Source organism: Serinus canaria, chromosome 9, assembly GCF_022539315.1.
Source record: "Serinus canaria isolate serCan28SL12 chromosome 9, serCan2020, whole genome shotgun sequence".
Taxonomy (NCBI): Eukaryota; Metazoa; Chordata; class Aves; order Passeriformes; family Fringillidae; genus Serinus; species Serinus canaria.
Window position 1 is genome coordinate 8130176 of NC_066323.1, and position 19483 is coordinate 8149658.

General features: G+C 42.2%; 1 protein-coding gene across 3 annotated transcripts; it reads left to right on the top strand.

The window, feature by feature from the left end:
* Positions 1-40: 40 nt before the first annotated feature.
* On the top strand, positions 41-18275 carry SENP5 (SUMO specific peptidase 5). 3 transcript variants are annotated; one of them, XM_050977837.1, is made up of 11 exons: positions 44-116; positions 804-898; positions 2813-3067; positions 7455-7560; positions 7710-7857; positions 8471-8518; positions 10425-10502; positions 13770-13907; positions 15584-15667; positions 17058-17108; positions 17199-18275. In XM_050977837.1, exons 4-11 carry the CDS (start codon positions 7472-7474, stop codon positions 17307-17309), a joined length of 747 nt encoding a protein of 248 aa, XP_050833794.1. In that variant the 5' UTR covers positions 44-116; positions 804-898; positions 2813-3067; positions 7455-7471; the 3' UTR covers positions 17310-18275. The 3 variants fall into 3 exon arrangements, with proteins under 3 accessions (XP_050833795.1, XP_050833794.1, XP_030082769.1); XM_050977838.1 differs by lacking the exon at positions 7455-7560 and having other exon boundaries at positions 41-116; XM_030226909.2 differs by lacking the exons at positions 44-116; positions 804-898; positions 2813-3067 and adding an exon at positions 3303-4386.
* The last annotated feature ends 1208 nt before the right edge of the window (positions 18276-19483 follow it).

Here is a 19483-nt window from a genome sequence, read left to right on the forward strand (position 1 = left end):
TTTTACATTGCTTACTTCGGTTCCTTTTCTAGCAGTGCACTTCTAAGCTGCCCCCTTGTCTTGCTGGTTTATGGTGACAAGTAGACCCACTGATACTCCTGTAGCACTGGTGGAAAGTAAGTTCTTCAAGCAGCATCTTGAATTAAGTATTTGCATATGGATTATCTTTTGTCACTCTAAGTAACACTGCTGTTAGAAAAGTGAACTGTTTTAGCTCTTAGGTCTGGGATTAACTGCTCTTTGGAGGCCTTCACTTTAAGGGGATCCAGACTCAAAACAGATCATGTTTGAAATGGGAGAGGGGAGGGCAAGAAAACTTTGCTTGGATTAAATGACCTACTCAAACTTTATTTACACTTTAGGGAGGAACTTTTTTGTACAGAAAAATTGTATAATGTGGAAAAATTGGTGTGGACATCACAGACAAACATGAAATACTTTTTAATCCTGTAAGTTATAATTAAAGCATTTTTTAATGGTCTGAGTTAAAAATTAGACAGAAGAACAGGTAGGTAGAGTAGTTTTCCTAACGTCTTCCTTTGCTGCAGTTTTAAGAAACTGGATTTCATGACAACGAGTAAATATTTCCATTGCTGTTGCTATTATGTTGAAACTGTGGCATCATTCTTGTCCCCATTCAGGTTTGGCTTGGGTGCTTTTTGTTTCCAGGACTTACCTTTGCAAGAATCTGATGCAGTGTTTTTCCCCATGAGTTCAATCTCTGGGTATAGCAGTAGCAGCTGTAGGAATTTCAGCTCCTGCATAATCCCTGGTCATTCAGAGAGCCTTTTCCTGTATCTCAGGCAGTGTCTGTGGAGACTCTTGGGCTTGGCTGTGAGAGAGCAAGGGGAAAGGTGATGACTCCAAATTGTTCAGGAGTGTTCTTAAAAACTAGCAGGTATGTGGCACCTATTGCAGAGCCTGAGAAGCTTAAACCCTTGCCTTCATCTGCTGTGCTGTCCTTGGAGTGCTCAACACTTGCTGTGTTGGCAGAAGCCCCTTGTGTATAGGGCTCTACTGAGAATTTTGAGATTTGCCTGGGTTTGTTTGTTTTACCTGGATGAAATGTGTCTGGAAAAAGCTGTCCTAGCAAGCCTGTGGTTTGGCTGATGCTTACCGAGGCCACTCAAGGAATGTTTTGTAGGTGCTGCTCACAACAGACAGACACATAAGGGTTTGTAGTGGAAAAGCAGGGGTAAATTGCATCTAGGGTAGAGAAATATGGAAGTGCTAGACAAGCAAGTACAAGAAAATTGGTGTGACGAGATGTTATGTCCTGATTTTTCTGATAACTGACTTCTGTGGTAACAGAGGGTTACAAAAGAGCTAGGTCCTGTTGCAGTGCTTTTATACTGTTAAGCTGTGCTATCAGTGGAGGTAGCCAGATTTCCTTCTATGCTGTAGGTCCAGTGAATTCTGGGCAGTTTTCTATGTGATGGGAATATCTTACCCAAGTGATAAATTCTATTATTTTGTCCTCTCTGCATTTGCACTCCCCTCTCACTCCTCCACAAAAACAAAAAATGAAACAAAATTAAAAAAACAACAACCAACCAACCAAAAACACATAAAAAAATCCCAACTGCTGTTTGTGTCTAACATAAGTAGAGTGAAAAATGCAGAAGTACTTCTTAAATAGAAGAAGAAGCAGACTTTGAATACCTGATTTTGCAGGTGTCATTCATACTTTCCTTAAAAGTCCAGTTGTTAATGTTTTATGTTTATTTTTAGACTCCTTTATTTTGAGCTACACATGCCTACGTGTAATGATTAGGACAGACATAGCTAAGGCAAAACTTGCTATAATAGTCTGTAAGTCAGAATAATTATGATAGAGGGGCAGGACAAACTCCTTTTCTGAACTTGAGAAAGTACAAACTTTAAAGTACATGAGATGTACATAGTGAGGCTGGGGCAATTTGCATGAAGCATCCTATATTGTGTGTGCTGCTTTTGCCTTCCCCTTTCTAAATTCTTCTGACTTCTAATTAATATTTTTAGCTATGTAATGAAGATAAACAGATATTACTATGCAGGCATTACACGCTTGTGTAGTCTCAGATATATCCTTATTAAACACTTTGAGATGCAGGTTTTTTAGTGGGGAAAGGAGTTTTTAGGATGATTAGCTGCTGTGCTGCTTTGGCACTGCTTTGTAAATGCCAAGATAAACACCGATTATAGAAGTGATGGTGGTGGTGTCATACGGAGTGAGGTGTTGCTGTAAATACAGAGCAATTACTTCAGGAGTAAACTGTGCCATTCTTTATCTAGTCAGAGAATCAAAATTTCTGTGGGTGTTTGTGTTTTGCTGTTCCTTTAAAGGAAAATTGTTTGAGCTTGTGAAGTGTTTTCAGAGGCTGCTCACGTTTATTGCACAAGAGTAAGTGCTCCTTTGTACAGTGCTGATGGTACCTGCACACACTTGTTGATATCTTGGACTTCAGAGTTTTGTTTTTCTAAAGCCTTTTGGCAAGCTGGTTAACTGTGCTTGCCCTAGGCATAGGCAGGGAGAGAGGTTTAACCTCAGGCTAGAGAGTCATGAATTACATATGGGGAGCATGGGATGGGTGGGAATTACCTCTTTATTGCTCTACCTCTAGGGAAGGCCTGTTTACACACCAAAACGCTGCAACTATTACTTGTTTTTCCTTTTGGTGGAAGTGAAAATGTCTTCGGGAATGTGGGGTTGTGAATGGAGGAGGGGGGGAATTTTAGATAGGGAATTTTGTGGCCTGAGGGATGTGCCTTAGTGTTTTGCTATTATGTTACAGTCCAGATAACTCTGAATTAATTTCCCTTATTCTTTCAGCTGTTTTTGAAGATCATAATGCAGCAGAAAAATGAAAAACCATAGAAGACGTTTGCTTTGGCAAAGAAGTCAGCTGTTGGCCCAGTCTAGAAGATGGACCACTGGCTTTGGGAAGCTTGGGAAATACTGCTTCAAAAAGCAAGTTTTCCTAACTTAGAAGAAAAGACAGAGTGCCCAGCTATTTGTGAGTTTAAATCACAACAAACTGTACAGAATACTGCAGTGCAGAAGGAAGACACTTGAGCTCCAAAGCAGGTGGGCTCCTGATGTGCTTCTAAATGCATAAACCTGTCCAAAACCTACTGTTGAATTATACAGCTTTCCTTATAAAACTACTGAGAGCAAAAAGATCCTGTCCCTATCACGAAGCTAAAAGCTCGTCTGGAGAAGCAGTGAGGAAACTCAACAATGAATCCTTTCAGAGTGAAGATCCCTTGAATGAAGAATTTGAAACTGTTGCTGTTCTTAATAGCATCTCTGGCCATATCCATTATGTCTCATGTGGCTCGCTGGAAGGTGCTGCCTTACCTGTAAAGAAAGGTGGTTTTGTATATAGCGTGGAGGAGAGCAATAATGATGAGGGCAACACAGTCCTGGTAGTTTTAAACAACTATAAAAGGAAATGCTGTTGCAAAGGGAGTGGAATGGAACTTGTGGCCCCTTGACAGCTCTAAAGAGGTCCAAATTTAACCATCATACTGTAAAAAAGAGATTTTTATTTATGATGCATAAGAAACTTTCTATGGTTAGGTTTCGGTATAGAATCATAAAATTCCCGAAACTTCGAGCAAGAGGCAAGACTTGCAAATTAAGAAAAATCAAGCGAAGGTGGGTGCAGAAAGTTACAAGGGACCATCAGGAAACGCTTCAGCGGGATTTTGAAGGTGGATTGTGTAATTTGTTTTCCTCCTGGAAATCTAAAAGTAAGCGTCTTTGGAAGCGGTACAGCTTATCAGATATGAACAGTAATACACCCAAATCTTTAGGAGCGGAGAATGAGATATGTGCACCTGAGATCTGCCACACGCAGGATGTGTCCGCTGAGCCGTGTTCTGAGGATCCAGAATCCAGAGGGCACGGTGGCACTGTGGATGCTGTCCCACCAGAACTGCATGTTAGAGCTTCTCCAGAGGCAGAAACCCTGCACCAGGTGGAGACCAACGGGGCTCTTGCAGAGGATCATTGCTCTGACGTTGTCGTCTCTGTGACAGGAAAAGAAATCGCTGTTTCAGATCAAGATGGTGCAGAATCCAAGGAGGTTGTGGGTGTAGATGGAATGATGCTGTTGCAATCCTCCTTGCAGGATTCTGATGTCAGTGATAATTTTGCAAATGGACCTTTATCCATGGAGCTGACGCAGAATGAGGACAGCTCTAGCCAGATGGAAGTAGAAGGCTCCTTAAACTTGGATGTTTTTAGTTCAAAATTACTAGATCACCCTTACTGTAAAAGTCCTCTGGAGGAGCCTTCACCAGAAAGCACAGGACTGAAATCAGGAACTCGGAAGGGAGGCAAAAGGAACAGTCAGAAAACTTCCCGGGTGGCTGATGAGCAGTTGGCAGCGTGGCTTTGTGGTATACCTTTTAAATATCTTAGGGCATCCAGGAGTTCCTGAAAACTGCTGCATGTGTTGTGGAGTTTACATATTGTGTTAATGCATTTATAAAAATGGTTTCTTACTCTGAATTGTAAAGGTCACTTAGCATAACATTTGATTAAATGAGGCTGCAAAGAGGAGAGCTGCATGAAGGAGGGACAAATGAATGTTTATCTGATAAGCTATTTTAAGATTATTTTGTTTTAGAGACTACAATGTAGCTTAATTGGAATCTGCAGGAGATTGTTGATAGAAATTTTAAATGTCTTATCATGTGGAATCAAAAGGTTCAGGTTTTTAACTGGTTTACAATTGTTGATTTGGTTTTTGAAAATCCTAGGTATTCTAATGCTTCCTTTTGCTCTTATACTCTCCTCTCTTGCTCACTAAATCACTTAAATTTGGGTTTTAATAGCCAAATACTGTTCATTGTCCCTTAGTTTTCTCTCAAATTGTCCATAGAGTAAGCTTAATGAATCCTATGAGACAATATTTTTTTTAAAAGACTGGTCTTAGCAAAGGTTCAGCAAAAAGTCTTTGGGGTTTTTTTGTGCTATGCTGAGCATGCAGTATTCGATAGTGTCTCTGAAGAGAAGCATGATAAAAATAGTAATTGGTGTCTTATTTAGGTGTAGCAGCTTTTTACACACAGAGTAAGGAGCAGTAAGCTAACACGTTTTGCCATCTTGTATCATCAGTGTAGCTTCAGAGATGTTCTGATATCTTCCTTTGGAGAAATTGGCTTTTTAGAGTCCCTAAAACTGTGAGCTGGTGTCAGTGAGTGTTAAAGGAATTGTTTGAAGTTTGACATGCTCTGATTTTTCTGCCTACCTGTTTCTCCTTCAATTTTGTGATTGATTTCTCTAAAGCAAAACGTGAAGAAGGAGACAGTGAACCTCAAGAGAGGAGTTAGCTCTCCACATCCATATCTGTAGGTTAGTGTGGGATGTGCATCTTGGTGACTGGCTTTATGTGATCCAGCAAGGACCAGATGCTGTGTGAGAAATGGAGAGAAGCTCTGGTAACCCAGTGAAGAGATCACTTCTGCAGTGGAGTTTTAAAGTTTGTCCATCAGAAAAAGATGGACAGGCAAGAGCTTAGGTTGTATCAGGGTGGCAAAGGTTAATGTTTTGTGGTCTGATAGTATAGTACTTCTGAGTTTTCCCAGCTGAAAAGCTGTAAAGAAGAATTTTACTTGTGGGAGTTCTTGTGTGTTTAGGAGTATTGTTAATAATTAACTGCACCCTAAAAGATAGTGCTGACCTGGCAAGAGTTCCTGGGGTAGAAACATGAAGGAGGTGCAAGTGTTAGGGCTGCTCTTGGGTTTTGAATTTCTCTGCAGCAGCTGAACTCGGACGTTAATGGGCTGCAATGCTTAGTGCATTCAGAAGTGCTATTAGGTATCAAACAGCCCCATGGTAAATCCTGTTCATGATGGGTATCTGATTTTGCCCCGGGGCTGAACTTTGTATTCTCTTCCTTGAGTTACACCAGCCCAAGTGAGGTCAGTAGTGCTGGAGGTCTGGAGCTCTGCTGCTCTTAGTTGTAATTACAAGAACAGTCCTTCCTCTGTGCATTAATAAAAAGCCTTTAAAATTTTTACATATTAAAACAGAATAAGGCACGCTCATAAGCCCCATGCATTGTCTAGCTAGACTTCTAGCCAGAGTGAGGAGCATCTTCCTTATCACAGTGTACTGAGATGTAAGGGATAAAAATTGTCAGGCAAAAGTGTGGCAGAGTTGCAAGAAGGTTCTTTTCCCATGAAGAATGCTTCCCTGGGCTTTGATCTTGTTCTTCAATCCTTCCTCCCTTCCTTCTCTCACACTTCTTGTTATATCTTCCCTGCTATTCTCAGCTCATTTTGTTTTGGGTTTTTTTCTTGGTCTCTCTCCTTTGGTTTTTATTCTTACTGCTGTTCTTCTGGCACTTTTTCTGTCCAATGTTTCTCTCATCTTGCTTTTTCCTGTTCTGATCTTGAAAGTTTCCAGGAAATGTTCTTAAAGCCTTAGTAAGCACACAATGCCCTATCCAGTGATGCTCTGCCATCACACCCCAGCCTCAGAAGAGTCCTGGACTTTGGATTAATGCAATTTTCCTGGACTCTGATCTCAGATCCAGCTTTCTGTACACAGAACTCATGTTTTCTGTTGCATCTGAAAATTCATTTTCAGAGAGCTGGACAACTTGGTCTTTTTTCTCTTGTTTACTAGCAAGTGTTGAAATCCTGTTCTCCATTCTCTTTCATTCTCAGAGTGGTTTTGGATGCTTGTGTGGAATTTTTATCTCCAGTGTTCCAGTCTTGTGTTTGAGAAAGAAAAACATTTATTTCCTAGGTTTTTCAATTCTTTCAGCATTCATCTCTTCATTATTTCCAAGTTAATATGTTTTTCAGGTGTGGTTGCTCAGTGTTTTCCTGGGCAATGACAGGCTGACATGGCTGTCTGTGTCACCTTAAATGCCATCCCTGGGATACAAGAGTAGAGGAGTTAAAGTTGCTGGGAGTCTGTCTGGTGTCTTTTCCATTCACTGTGGTGTGGCAGCAGAACTGAGCAGGCTGCAAACCCTGCCAGCTCCAGCTGCCTGCATTTGAGGAGAGTCATTCTGCCTGCCATAAGGACAGGATACTGGCTTCTTAATGAAACCTGTTGCAGGAGCTGATGGCTTTTCACGTTGCAGTAAAATGATTTAAAATGCTAATTGAAGCAGGGAAGGGGATGGGTTCTTCTCTAGCACTGGTATAATTAGTTTGCTGTAGATATGTATGTGTATGGCAAGAGGGGGTGATCTTTTCCTGTGTAGCTGAGTGATCAGATTCATGCATTTTTATTTTTGTCCTTCTTCCCCTACCCCCACTTTAATTTTATGTTGCCAGTTTGAGCTTAGTTTTGTTAAATATGTGCTTGCCACATGTGGTGGTGCTGCTTGTTGGTTGGGTGCAGAATGACTGCTGCTTGTACCTGTAAGAACTGGGAGCTTTATTGGATTGGTGAACTCAGAAGCTTTTTATATGTTTGCACTTTAATTTTTCTGGTATATTTAAAGGATTCCTAGATGAAGTTATGAAGAAATATGGCAGTTTAGTACCACTCTGTGAAAAAGATGTCATGGGAAGATTAAAAGAAGTCTTTAATGAAGATTTCTCCCATAGGTGTGTAGCAGTATCACATTGTACACCTGGTAAAGAACAAAAATCACTTGCATTGCTTCTGCATGATGTACATCTAACAACTAGGAGAATGGAATCCATTTGACATGACCTTGACTTTATTTTTCTCTACCTTTTCAATCCTGTTTTAGAAAACCTTTTATCACCAGAGAAATCATGAAGTATCGAGAAAAACATCCAAAAACCTCCACTTGCAATTTCCGGGTCTTCTATAATAAGCACATGCTAGATATGGATGATTTGGCTACACTGGAAGGCCAGAACTGGCTGAATGACCAGGTCAGAGATGCTTGGTGTTTATGTGTTTCCCTAACCCTTTTTAGCCCATTTATATTAGAATGCCAGTTGTACACCTTCTGCTGGCATTACAGGTGGGCTACCCTTACTTTACACTTCACAAGAAAAAGGAGTGGTGGGCAGCTTTTACAGGTGCAGTAAGTCTGGAAGCTGGGAGGTGTCACAATTACACTGTTTCTTTTTGAACAAATGATGTTGTACTATTTTGATAAAGTAGTGGCTACTCATACAGGTTTTAGTAACTCTTCCCATCCTGAGGTTGAGCAGATTGAAAGAACGACAGAGTGAAACAGCAAGCCGTGGCCCACAGCCTAAAAACCAGGAAGGCTGCAGAGCCCAGGGCATGCACCAGTAGATTTAAATTGAATTAAACTGCATTTAAGATTGAGGCAGACTTCAAGCAGCAAGTTACAGTCTCTCTCCAGGATGACCACTATTAGTTGCAGAGTTCTTGTCCTTCAGACAATGTGGCTCTTAAGTCTCCTCTCCATATTGCTGATATAAGTGGGTAGGGGCCAGTGTTTTATGGGCACTTGTGAATTTGGGTCTTAAAAAATTGTGATGCATGTATTTAACTATTAACTAACTCTTCCAGATAATTAACATGTATGGTGAACTCGTAATGGATGCAGTCCCTGAAAAGGTGAGGGAGTTTTGTTATTACACAAATGTACCTAATGAGAGATGGAGAGGGGAGGGTGAAACTTTGCACACTTCAGGCATAGAATCAGGATTCAACTCAACGATGGCCAACAAATTATAATGGAACGAGTGGTTCCCATATAATTTTTTGCTATGTGCTGCTTAAATTTTCTACCTTTCCTTTTCCCTTTTCAGTGCTGTTGCTCCTGTTTCAAGAACTGACTGTATTAGCCCTGCAGGTGCTCTTTGTGGTAGCCTGGTGTCAATGATGCACCTGTAGAAGACACGTGCCCTGTTTTGGCCCATCCCACTCTCCTTACTTCCCTGGAAGTTTCTGTTTCTAGCTTATCTGCTTCTAAAGTGCTGTATTCATGCCTATGCTCAGCAGCCTGGTGTTTCAGCTGAAATTTCTGATGAAGATGGATTTCTGCTGAGATGACAGACCATGAGTGTTAGCATCTGAACCATGCACATGTGCTGCTTGCACTCACCCTCCCGCCCACCTCATAGCTGTGGGGGCTGTGGCAGCTCAAGCTGTGTCAGCTGCCTGCCTGGTGAATGTGAATTTGTGTGGAGCTGCTTGGTTCATTGGCAGTATTGACTCTGCAGGACTCTGTTTTGTGCATCCTCCTCAGAGTGCTTACAGCTTTGCAACTGCAGTTCCTGACTGTTGGTGGCATTTGAGAGAAAGAAAGCGAAAAAAAGTAATCAAGATGACAACCCTCCCCCCCTCCCCATTTTGTGACTATATTTGCAGCAGTGACAATTATAAAAACCCATCTGTTTAGGGACAGAACAGTTTTCAGGTGAGACCACAAAGGAAGAACCAAACAAAGCCATTTTCAGATGAGCTCTGCACAATGTAACTCTTAAAATCTTCAAGCTCTGAAGAAAGAGCGTTGTTGCTTTGATTGGAGGTGATGGTGATTCTTCATTAGTATTCTCCGTATTTCCTGAGTGTGCTAGGCTAGGGGTATTGGAGATTGTATCTGTTTGCTTGTGTCTGCTTTTTCTTCCTAGTGCATAATTGAAATCCTCATGGGAGATTTTGTGCTGGTACCTCAGAATGTGGTTTTGAAGTCTGTTGGCATAGCTAATGGCTATTAGACTGTGTTCTCAGATGCTGAATTTTCTAACTTTTTTTTTCGAGTAACAGCTCAAGCCTCCTACCACCTCTACACCAGCAGAATTATTAAAAACAGATGTTGCAGGTTTCTATTTTTATTAATCTGTTAGTATAATTGCCAGAAGTGAAGCACAGGGAATAATAGTGTGAACTTGGAGCTAATTTTTTTTTTTTTTTGCATAAGCCTACATTTTTTTGTCATAAATGTTGATTTTCACTTTCCAAATGGATCGGTCATACCTTAAAAATACTTCTCAGTAGCAGAATATTGTTCATGTCATAAGAGTTGAATGCCAAAGACAATGTTGTTGGACTGAATCTCATAACTGGTTTGATCAATTTTCTTTTTCTGAGTCTCAGCTTCCAGCAACTAAAGCCAGAAGTTGCTCCCTTCTCCACCACCCCTGCGTTTCTAGTCCAGTGTTCTCTTCCCTGTAAAGAAGAACAAAAACTAACTCCTTGTCCTGGTTTTTCTCCCAAGTCTGTCCCCAACAAAAAAATTAAACATGATATGCCTGGAGATACAAAAATGTAAATATAAATGCTGCAGTGGCTCACATGATATATTGTAGGGAGAGGAGGCTTATTTTATTAGCTTGCTGAAGAACAGTAAGAGTTGAGGCTTGGCAAAGCCTCTGTTTGTCCCTACTGGGGTTCTGTTTCTAAACCTACATTAAATATTGCCTCATTACAAGTTGTTTTGTATAAATTATCCTGGGGGAAGGGGAATGACTGTGCATGAAAATTTCTGTGCTCATTGCTCCACTCTCTCTCTTTTTAGGTTCATTTCTTTAACAGCTTTTTTCATAGACAGCTCGTAACCAAAGGATATAATGGGGTAAAACGATGGACTAAAAAGGTACCTTTAGCATGCTGTCATCAGTGCTGGGGTTCTGCTGGGCTGGGCTCAGGCACTAGCTTGGAGCTGGGTTACCGTGTCTTATTTGCAAAGGATGGGTTAGCAGAGGAGCTCTACAAAGTGGGAAGGGCTTGATGAAAATAGTAGTGTGGCACTATTCAAGTTAGTACGGGTATGTTGTACTTGGAATGGCTAAATCTTCAGTGGGAGGTTATCTCTTTGTGTATGTTCATGCAAGTTGTTAATTTAACTGCAAGAAATGTCTCTTACTGCTCCTGACAGTGCCAGGTACACTAATCTACAGGAGAGCAGACTTAATTCTGCTTCTTCCTTTTATCTCATCTTGGTATTCTTTGACAAAATCAAATTGTTACTCCAAGTAACATATACCAGGTACTAGAAAGCAAAAAAGAGACCCATGGTTAGTAAGCTGGACTGCTGTTTTCTTGACATGAGCAAAATTCACCTTGCTTTCCAGAACCCACACCAGATCATGGGTGTGATATTTTCAGGGATAGCTAATGCAAAAAGAAATACTCTCTTTTTTTTTCTATGAACATTTGTCCTTTCTAATATGGGAGATGAGGCAAGACTAATCAAAGGCCATGTTTGAATGTATGATCTTTCTGCAGACGTACTTAAATAGCACACATCTGTGAAATGCTAGAGATGAACTCATTATCCAAATATAAAATCTATTCATATAATTTATTAAAAATCTCTTTAAAGTGAGATGGAATATTGGTGCTTAATATTCCCACATATTATTTTTTAAACATTCCTTTTCTCCAGCAACGCAAGTTTTGTAAAAACCCCTGAAATTAAGGCAGATTCTGGAAGCAGGATCTGTATTGCTGTTGCTGTTGAGAGGTACCTGATGAGACAGGACAATTTTTAGATATTTACACTTAAATTCCTAAAGAATCTCTCAAGCAAGAATGAGAACTAAGCAGTTTCTATGGGAAGGATTCTGTAGACTCCTTCATCCTGCAATGTGCAATTAAGGGGAATTTGTTTCTGCTCTTTAAACACACCAGAGTATAGCACCATGTTTTGTAAATGTTTTCTCCTGGGATACAGGATATCCTTGCTGGCTCTGGCTGCAGTGGTTTCAGAGTTCCTGTTAGTGTCTGTCCCTTCTGATCACCCATCACACTGGCACTCCTGGTTCACTGTCATCACACAGAGCTGACTCTGCTCTCATGATGAAGTGAATCAGGGTTGCCACCACTCTTCCTGTACATCAGTTTGTAACTAAAGACAAACTTTTGGCTGCCTGTTTCTACTCTTCTGCTGCAGGATTGCACACCTGCAGTAATCCTACAGCTAGGGCCACATGAGGACCCTTGAGTTTTGTGTGGCTCTGCTGTGGCTGGACATCACAGAAGATGTAGTTCATTTCTCCTATTCCAGTTTTCCTTTGTGGTCTCAGCTTGCTGCTGGCTGACATCCCTGTGCTTCTCTCCAGGAGTGATGGATTGGTGTGTAGTGAATGTGCTGTAATCCGGTCAGGAAGCAGTTTCTGCAGGTGGGAGCAGGGTCCATGCTTGTCACAATCAAAGGACTGTTGTGAGCCAGGCTCAGCTGATAACTGCTGTGAATGCCCACACCTTTTTGTCTCTTGACTTCCCATTGTTACTCAAGAAATAGACTTTTCTTTCCTACAAAAGAACTGCCCTTGCCAGTCGTGTTGCAATTATGTACTGTTCAAATTGCACAGTGCTTAAAAAACAGGAAAAAAGCTTAGAAATCTTCCCACAGGATGAGTTCATTTAGTTCAGGATTCTATTTTTGCTTATTTTCTGGACTGTGCCACCAAAACCCCAGTAATTAGGCACTTCTTTCAAGAGGAGCTAAGAGAAGGAAGATCATGAAAGGCCTGGGCTTGGCTGGCTTCCAAAAGCATAAGGGCTCATCTGCCATACAGACACGGGGGGTGTTGCATCTGATCTACTCGTTCTGTACTTCAGGACCTTTTCCCTTGTTTGCTTGCCTGCGACCACAGTACATCTGCTACAAAGCTACCTTTGAGAAAGGATGAATCTGCTCTACCTTCTTGCCCTCCTTTCCTCTGTTCACCAAAGCATCCTGCACTCCTCTGTTTTCCTCTGGCAAGTCTCAAAGCCTGTGTTGGAGCAGAAGGGGTCAAACTACAAACTTGCTGGTTTTGTGGGGTGTTTGTAATTACAGCCTCTTCACAGAATCATGGAATGATTTGGGTTGGAAGAGACCTTACAGATCATCCAGTTCTGCCTCTCTGCCATGGGCAGGGACACCTTCCACTATCCCAGGTTGCTCCAAGCTCCATTCAGCCTGGCCTTGAATACTTCCAGGGGTGGGGCAGCCACAGCTTCTCTCGGCAACCTGTGCCTATGTCTCACCACTGTCACAGGGAAGAATTTCTTTCTTCCATCTAATCTAAGCCTGTCCTCTGTCAGTTTAAAGCCATTCCCTCTTGTCCTGTCACTCCGTGCCCTTGTCCAAAGTCCATCTCCAGCTTTGTTGTAGTGCTTTAGGTACTAGAGGGTGCTGTAAATTCTCTACAGAGCCTTCTCTTCTCCAGACTGAACAGCCCAAACTCCCTCAGGCTGTCTCCATAGCAGAGGTACTCCAGGCCTCTGAACATCTTTTTGGCTTCGTCTGGACCTGATCCAACAGGTCCACCTCCTTCTTATGTATGGGGCCTCAGAGCTGGACGCAGCACTTCAGGTGTGGTCTCCTGTGAGAGCAGTAGAAGGGCACAATCTCCTCCCTGACCTGCTGGCCTCACTGCTTGTGAAGCAGCCCAGCATGCAGTTGGTTTTCTGGGCTGTGAATGCACATTGCTACCTTGTGTTGAGCTTCTCAACAGCCCCAAAGTCTGTCTCTTACTCATTTTTATCAGCACCTCTGATAGAAATGAGTGGTGCTCACACTGGACAAGTGTCATTACTGAATTGATGAGGAGCTAACCTAAACTGAGGCTCAATTATATTGCCATCATTACCTAAGAAATCCCACTTCAACACAGATGTTGCAGTGCAGCATGAGCAGGATTTCGTCACAAATACAGTAGTGATTAATTCTGATACTGTAGAAGGTTACTGTATTTCTGTGCCTGCTAATAAGTTGCGTATTAGGTAAACATGAAGAATGTGGTGAAAGAGTGGAAGGGGCAGAAGAAGATTTCAGTTATGGAGTGGCAGAAAGGAAACTTGGATACAATTATCTCTGGCTATGCTATATTCTGCCTATGGAACTCTCTGTAATATATGTTCTTTTTTCCAGGTGGACTTGTTTAAGAAGACTCTCTTGTTAATTCCTATTCACCTGGAAGTCCACTGGTCCCTCATTACTGTGAACATCCCCAGTCGAATTATTTCATTTTATGATTCCCAAGGCATTCATTTTAAGTTTTGTGTAGAGGTAAGAGTGACAGCTGTGTCTGCAAAGTCTGAACTGTTTTCTTAAAGGAAACACTCCCCCTTTGTTTCTGTTCAGCCATAAACTTTAAATGGGGTATGTCTGTCATTGTTTTGCTGTGTATGAAATGAGAATCAGCCTGTCCTGCTGAGGAGTCTGAAGCACAGAGCTCGAGGGTCACAGCAGAGCTGGGAGCTGAGGTCAGACTGCCTATTGCCCAATTAGCCTGACCGTGTAATCAGCACAGCTTTGGTGGCTCTGACTTGGCACTCCCACAAAAAGCAGAAGCTCAAAGCCCAGTGCCATGGGGAAGCAGAAGGACCCCAAGGAGAGTGAGGGCACTTCTTTCATCTGTTAAGGGGCTTGTGTTTAGGATAAATGATAAATTGTAGTCCTTTAGGGGATAGGTTGCCTGGGTGAGAGCGCAGGACTGAAGATGCCGTAGTGTTGCCCGATGGGGTTTATGTGTTACTGTGCTATTAACAGTGTGTTGCCTTTTTCCTTGTCCTGCATTGAAATGGGGTGTTTGCCTCTGGTTAGAACCCAGCAACTTTTCAGAACTGCAACCTGAACACTGGAGTTAAATTATCAGTCTTCCTGATAAAGAACAGCCAGGAACTTTTTGCTGGGCTTAGCAAATTGTAATGACCCTCTTACAAAAGCTAATTTTGTCAACTTAATTGCTTGCTTGATGCAAGCCCTCTACTTTTAACTGTGTGTAGTTGTTGGCTTACAGAAGAGTAGTAATTATTGTACCCAGGAGAGTTCCCAGCCAGGACTTCTGAATGAAGATAGTTTGCCTGCTGGCATTTGCTGAGGATGAAGCTAATGTTTGTCCTGGGAGCGAGAGATCTCATGCTCTCTAGCTTGTGAACGTGCAGCATGAACCAGCCATCCCTGTCAGCAGCCCTACAGTCTCTCCTGCAGTTTTGCAACCTGATCTCTCCCATCCCATTCCAGGCAAGGCATTTGCACCTGAATGTCTCACAGACATGAGGAAATTTTATTTCTGCCTGTTCTAGGGGTAGGAGGGGAGCAATACCCCAAAATTCACTGTGATCCATACACTAAGGTGAATATTTGTGTACTTCAGTGTTTAAATTGTGCTGTAAATTCCCAGCCTGTTTACAGAGAAGTAGGATTTGCTTAACCCAAGACCATAGTCTCATTTATCTTGCTTCCTTCTCTTCGCTTGTGTCAGCCTGGTTTTTTTCCCTGTATGTCACTAAAGCTCTCCCTGGAGCTTTGTTGATTAGCTGCAGAACTCGAGCATTTTGTATTGAGATTCCAGCAGGAAAATGTGGTCATACTGAACGTAAGGGCCTTGGTGTCAGCCAGGAAAGAACACATGCCAGGCTGCTCTGTTTTTCTGTGCATGTCTGGGAGCACTCTTGACCTTGTGCCTGGGTGCCACAGCTAGTCTGGTATGAAGTACAGCAGTGTACAGTGTGGCTGAGGGGTGTTAGAGCTCCCTTTGATAGACTAAAATGAGCCTTGATGGTAGAAGGCACAGTACCCACCAGAGTTCATTTCTTTACCTCTAGATTTTAGCTCAACTCCTAATGCTCACCTGAAATTTGTCCTCATTGTCAAAAGAATGCCAACCAAGCAGTCAGTGTTTCTCTCCTGTTCTTTAGTTGGTGAATAATGTTGCTTTTTTTTCCCTTTCTTCTTTGAAGAACATTCGAAAGTATTTGCTGACTGAAGCAAAAGAGAAGAATCGCCCCGAGTTCCTTCAGGGTTGGCAGACTGCTGTGACAAAGGTAAATGACAGCACTTTGAGCCCTGGGGTCTGACTTTGTGGAAGATTTCATGAAGCTGCTTCTAAATTCATATATTTGTACAAGTACTAAATGGGTTTATGCTGCCCACATGGAGGGTGCTGGGAGAGATGCAGGTAGTTATGCATTGGAATTCCAGCTCTGTTGGTCATTCGAGTCCCACCAGGGCTTTAGCACTTTCTGCAAGTGGCTTGATGATCTGAGCCTTTCTCTGAACAATTAAATGTGTGCACAGCAAAACCTGCAGCTGGTGTCCATATTGACACAAGGTCAAGGACTGTCTGAGCTGGACACTCAGCTGCCCCCCTTCTCCTGAAAGGGCTGTTCTGAATGGATGGGCTTTGGTGAGGGAGGGAAGGCTGGTGTTGCTACTGCTGATATTTTATGTTTGCTATGGATAGAGGGCTTTGGTCTCCAGGGCTGTTTGTGGCACATTGCGTTTGATCACAAGTAAACAAAGTCTGGCAACAATAAAAGGGAATAACTTGTGTGTAGTGTAAATGAGGGAATATGTAATTTACGTAGCCATCCCATAATGGCTGCAAAGATATAAAACAGGTCATTGCACACTAGACATACTTCCAACAGCTCCCTCCTTGCACAGATTTATTTTTAGATGCTGATGCAATGATAAAATGATTCTTCTCTGCACTCATGCACAACCTGTGCAGTCAGTTCATCCTCCTGCATTCTGTGAGGCAGAAGATCTGGGAGTTGAGAAAAAACAATTACTTTGCCTTTTCAAGTGCCAGAGACATAATAGCACTAGTGATTGGGACTTTTTAGCTCTGCATATCAAAATTGAGCATGTTTGAGAAAATAATGAAGGTTGAAAGTTATCATTTGAGACTGCCTTGCTCAGTCCTGTTGCCTAGTGATGAGCCATTTGTCATGTTCTTTGAAACCCTTTGGTGTGGCTGGGGGAGGAAAGCCACTGCTGGTAGCATGGATGCTGAGAGTAATCTTCCTCCAGGCCTGTGTGACTTTGCTGATATAGTTTTGTCCTGTGTAAAGTAGATAATGCTGTACAAACATTTATTTAAACTAATTGAGAAGCTGTTCTCTGTAGGTCACTAAAAGAAAATAAACTTGAAAGAAAGACTGTAATTTATTTTCTGTCCTACACTATATATTTTTCTAAATATTAGGTGTTATTCTAACAAGGTGTTGAGTGTCACCTTGCAAAGTTTGGGATGAGAACAAGTAATTACAACTCCAGTTTCTGGTGCTGCAGAACAGCTATCTCTGAGCATGAGACAACTGATCCTTATGCTGAATCTGCTTTAGGACATTAAGCAGAGAGAATGAAATGATCTAACTAAGTAAAAGGATAAAGATCTGACATGTCTCTGGTTGTTTCTTTTTCTTTCAGTGCATTCCACAACAGAAAAATGACAGTGACTGTGGGGTTTTTGTGCTCCAGGTAAGAGTATTCCTATGTAAAAATCAGTGGCCTATGTTATTCATGTAGTAAATGTCCTTTTTTTCAACCAAGCCTTTTCCTTTTCCCCAGTACTGCAAGTGCCTCGCCTTAGACCAGCCTTTTCAGTTCTCCCAGGAAGATATGCCCCGAGTGAGAAAAAGGATTTACAAGGAGCTGTGTGAACGCCAGCTAATAGACTAATAAAATGCAGCCAACCTAATTTCTCTGGCATTTCTGACAAGTTGCAGCTGGTGTTTGTGTACTTGAATTTCTGAAAATTTCCATGAATTTGGAGCGATTCTCAGCTGAGTGGTGTGGCCACTGTTGTTACCTCAATCTTTTGCAAAGTTCTTTAACTGGCAGAACATACCAGAGCTGCCATAGACTATTCCTAATGTCAGTTTGGTTCTCTTATGTTCTTTCCTGTATTTAATATTTATTATTTCAGCATGCATATAGGCAAAGCATGCAACTAAACCCATGAAACGGTAGATTTGGGGCACCTGTGAGGTGTAGCTAGAAATGACAAATACAGGTGAATTTGTCTGGAAAAATAAAGATGCATGGTATGTTTTCTGATGCAATAATGCTTTGAATGTATCAAAAAAAAAATCAATGCCATAAAAAGAACAGCTAGAATGTATTTGATAGTTCCATTGTCCCTGTTGTGGCTGTGTAATACTGGATACCACATTTTAGGGTGGCTAAACTCATCTACAGCTTTAATTTGTGAAGACCCCTTTTTTTAAATAGTCCAAGTTGCTAATAAAGTTTGTTCTGTTAGCATTTCTCTGGCTGTCATTATCAGCCTGTCCCTATAGACAAAAAGCAGTCTTTGCACAAATAAAGCTTCAGCACTTGTCTGTGTAAGAGAAAGTACAGAAGTGTTCAGCCAGTCAGATAGGTGGTAAGATGCTGCAGAAGTCTCCATGATGTGTGTATTAAGGAGAACTGTAAAGCTAGCCTTGAAGAGTCACAGCCTAGATAGTAAGATAAACTCCTTGACAGTGACTGTTTACATCTCAGATGGCTTTGAGTCATTTCTCAGATCCACGATATGCAGTGAAAATGTACCATTTCTTCAACTCTGTCTTCAAAGCTTGTTGTCTTTAACCTCCCATTGGCTTTTGCTTTTGTTCAAATGTAAATTAATTCATTTCTGCTGCATCTGCTGTTTGATTGTCTCGAACATCCCTGGTTTTGTCTGTGTCCAGTAGCACTGATGGGTCTGGTTGGGAGTTGCTGCACTTGTGGTGGGTGCAATGCAAACACAGCGAGGTGATGTCACCCTGCTCCAGGGGGTGGGAGGCCACGAGCCCAGCCCTGAACTTCACAGGGTTGTTGTGCTGGGCAGAGGGTGGGTGAGAGCAGTGGGTCTGCTGGGCTTTCACCTTGGGCTGTAAGCTGTGATATGCTCCTTGTTGAAGAGAGCTACTTCTGCTTGAAGAGATTGTTGTCTGGCACTGCTACACCGGCAAATGTCTTTGCTGTGTTTTTCTGCCAGATACAGGAATGAGCCCAGAGGGAAAGTATTTTCATTGCTAAGTATCATCTGCTGCACAGCTTCACTTTGTGTCCATCCATAGCCCTGGCTTCTGATGGAGGAAAACCACTTTGACTTCCCTGTCTTGCAAATTAATTCAGACTTGAGCTAAGCCAGGTGCAAATCCCTCCTAGATGACGGGAGGGAGAAGGGAGGGAGTGCCAAGCACAGTCAGGCCAGGAAGTGGAAGCACGTGCACACTGCTGTGCTGGAGAAGGAGTTCCTGCAGTATTCTTGCGTGTTCCCACTTCCCCTTGTTGGCAGCTGGCAAGGACTGGCTTAATTTAGCAAGATAAGGAAAGACTTAAGCACTTGGTTAGATAATTTAAATGAGGAACTTAATGAATCAGAAAGAACCTAAAACCCAGACAGGCAAGACACATCTGCCCATTGTATGGTGCAGAGCACCCCACAGTACATGGTTCGTGTTTCCCTGAGGTGTAACAGACAGGAAGGCAGCACCTTCTTGAGGTGAGTGCTTGCAAGCAGTGGAGGGTGACTTCCATGAAAACTGAAACTTGGGAAGTAGTTCCTCCTGTGGGGTAGCACATACAAGCCACTGCACATACAAGCCATTCTCATCTTCTCTATGCACTGCTGTCACATGAATGGTTCCAGTGCTTATGTGCTGGGACAACTGACCCAGGCCACAGCTAAGCCAGAGGAAAGTTCTTACCTCAGTATAACCTGCTACTAATTGTGCATCCCGGTATGAAGGAATACACAGAATTGGGTGGCCAGGAAGAGATGTAGAGGTGGTACCACTTTGGGTGCATGAAAGTGAGGCTTTATTTTCAAGACTTCTGGCAGAAAGGGAGTGGAACAAAAGGAA

What these genes read in the sequence shown, in the direction of transcription:
- SENP5 (XM_030226909.2), top strand. Translation starts at nt 3,435, where the DNA reads ATGCTGTTGCAAAGGGAGTGGAATGGAACTTGTGGCCCCTTGACAGCT. An exon ending in TGGATGCAGTCCCTGAAAAG is followed by an intron (nt 8,519 to 10,424) that starts GTGAGGGAGTTT and finishes CTCTCTTTTTAG; the next exon opens with GTTCATTTCTTTAACAGCTT. An exon ending in GTGGGGTTTTTGTGCTCCAG is followed by an intron (nt 17,109 to 17,198) that starts GTAAGAGTATTC and finishes CCTTTTCCCCAG; the next exon opens with TACTGCAAGTGCCTCGCCTT.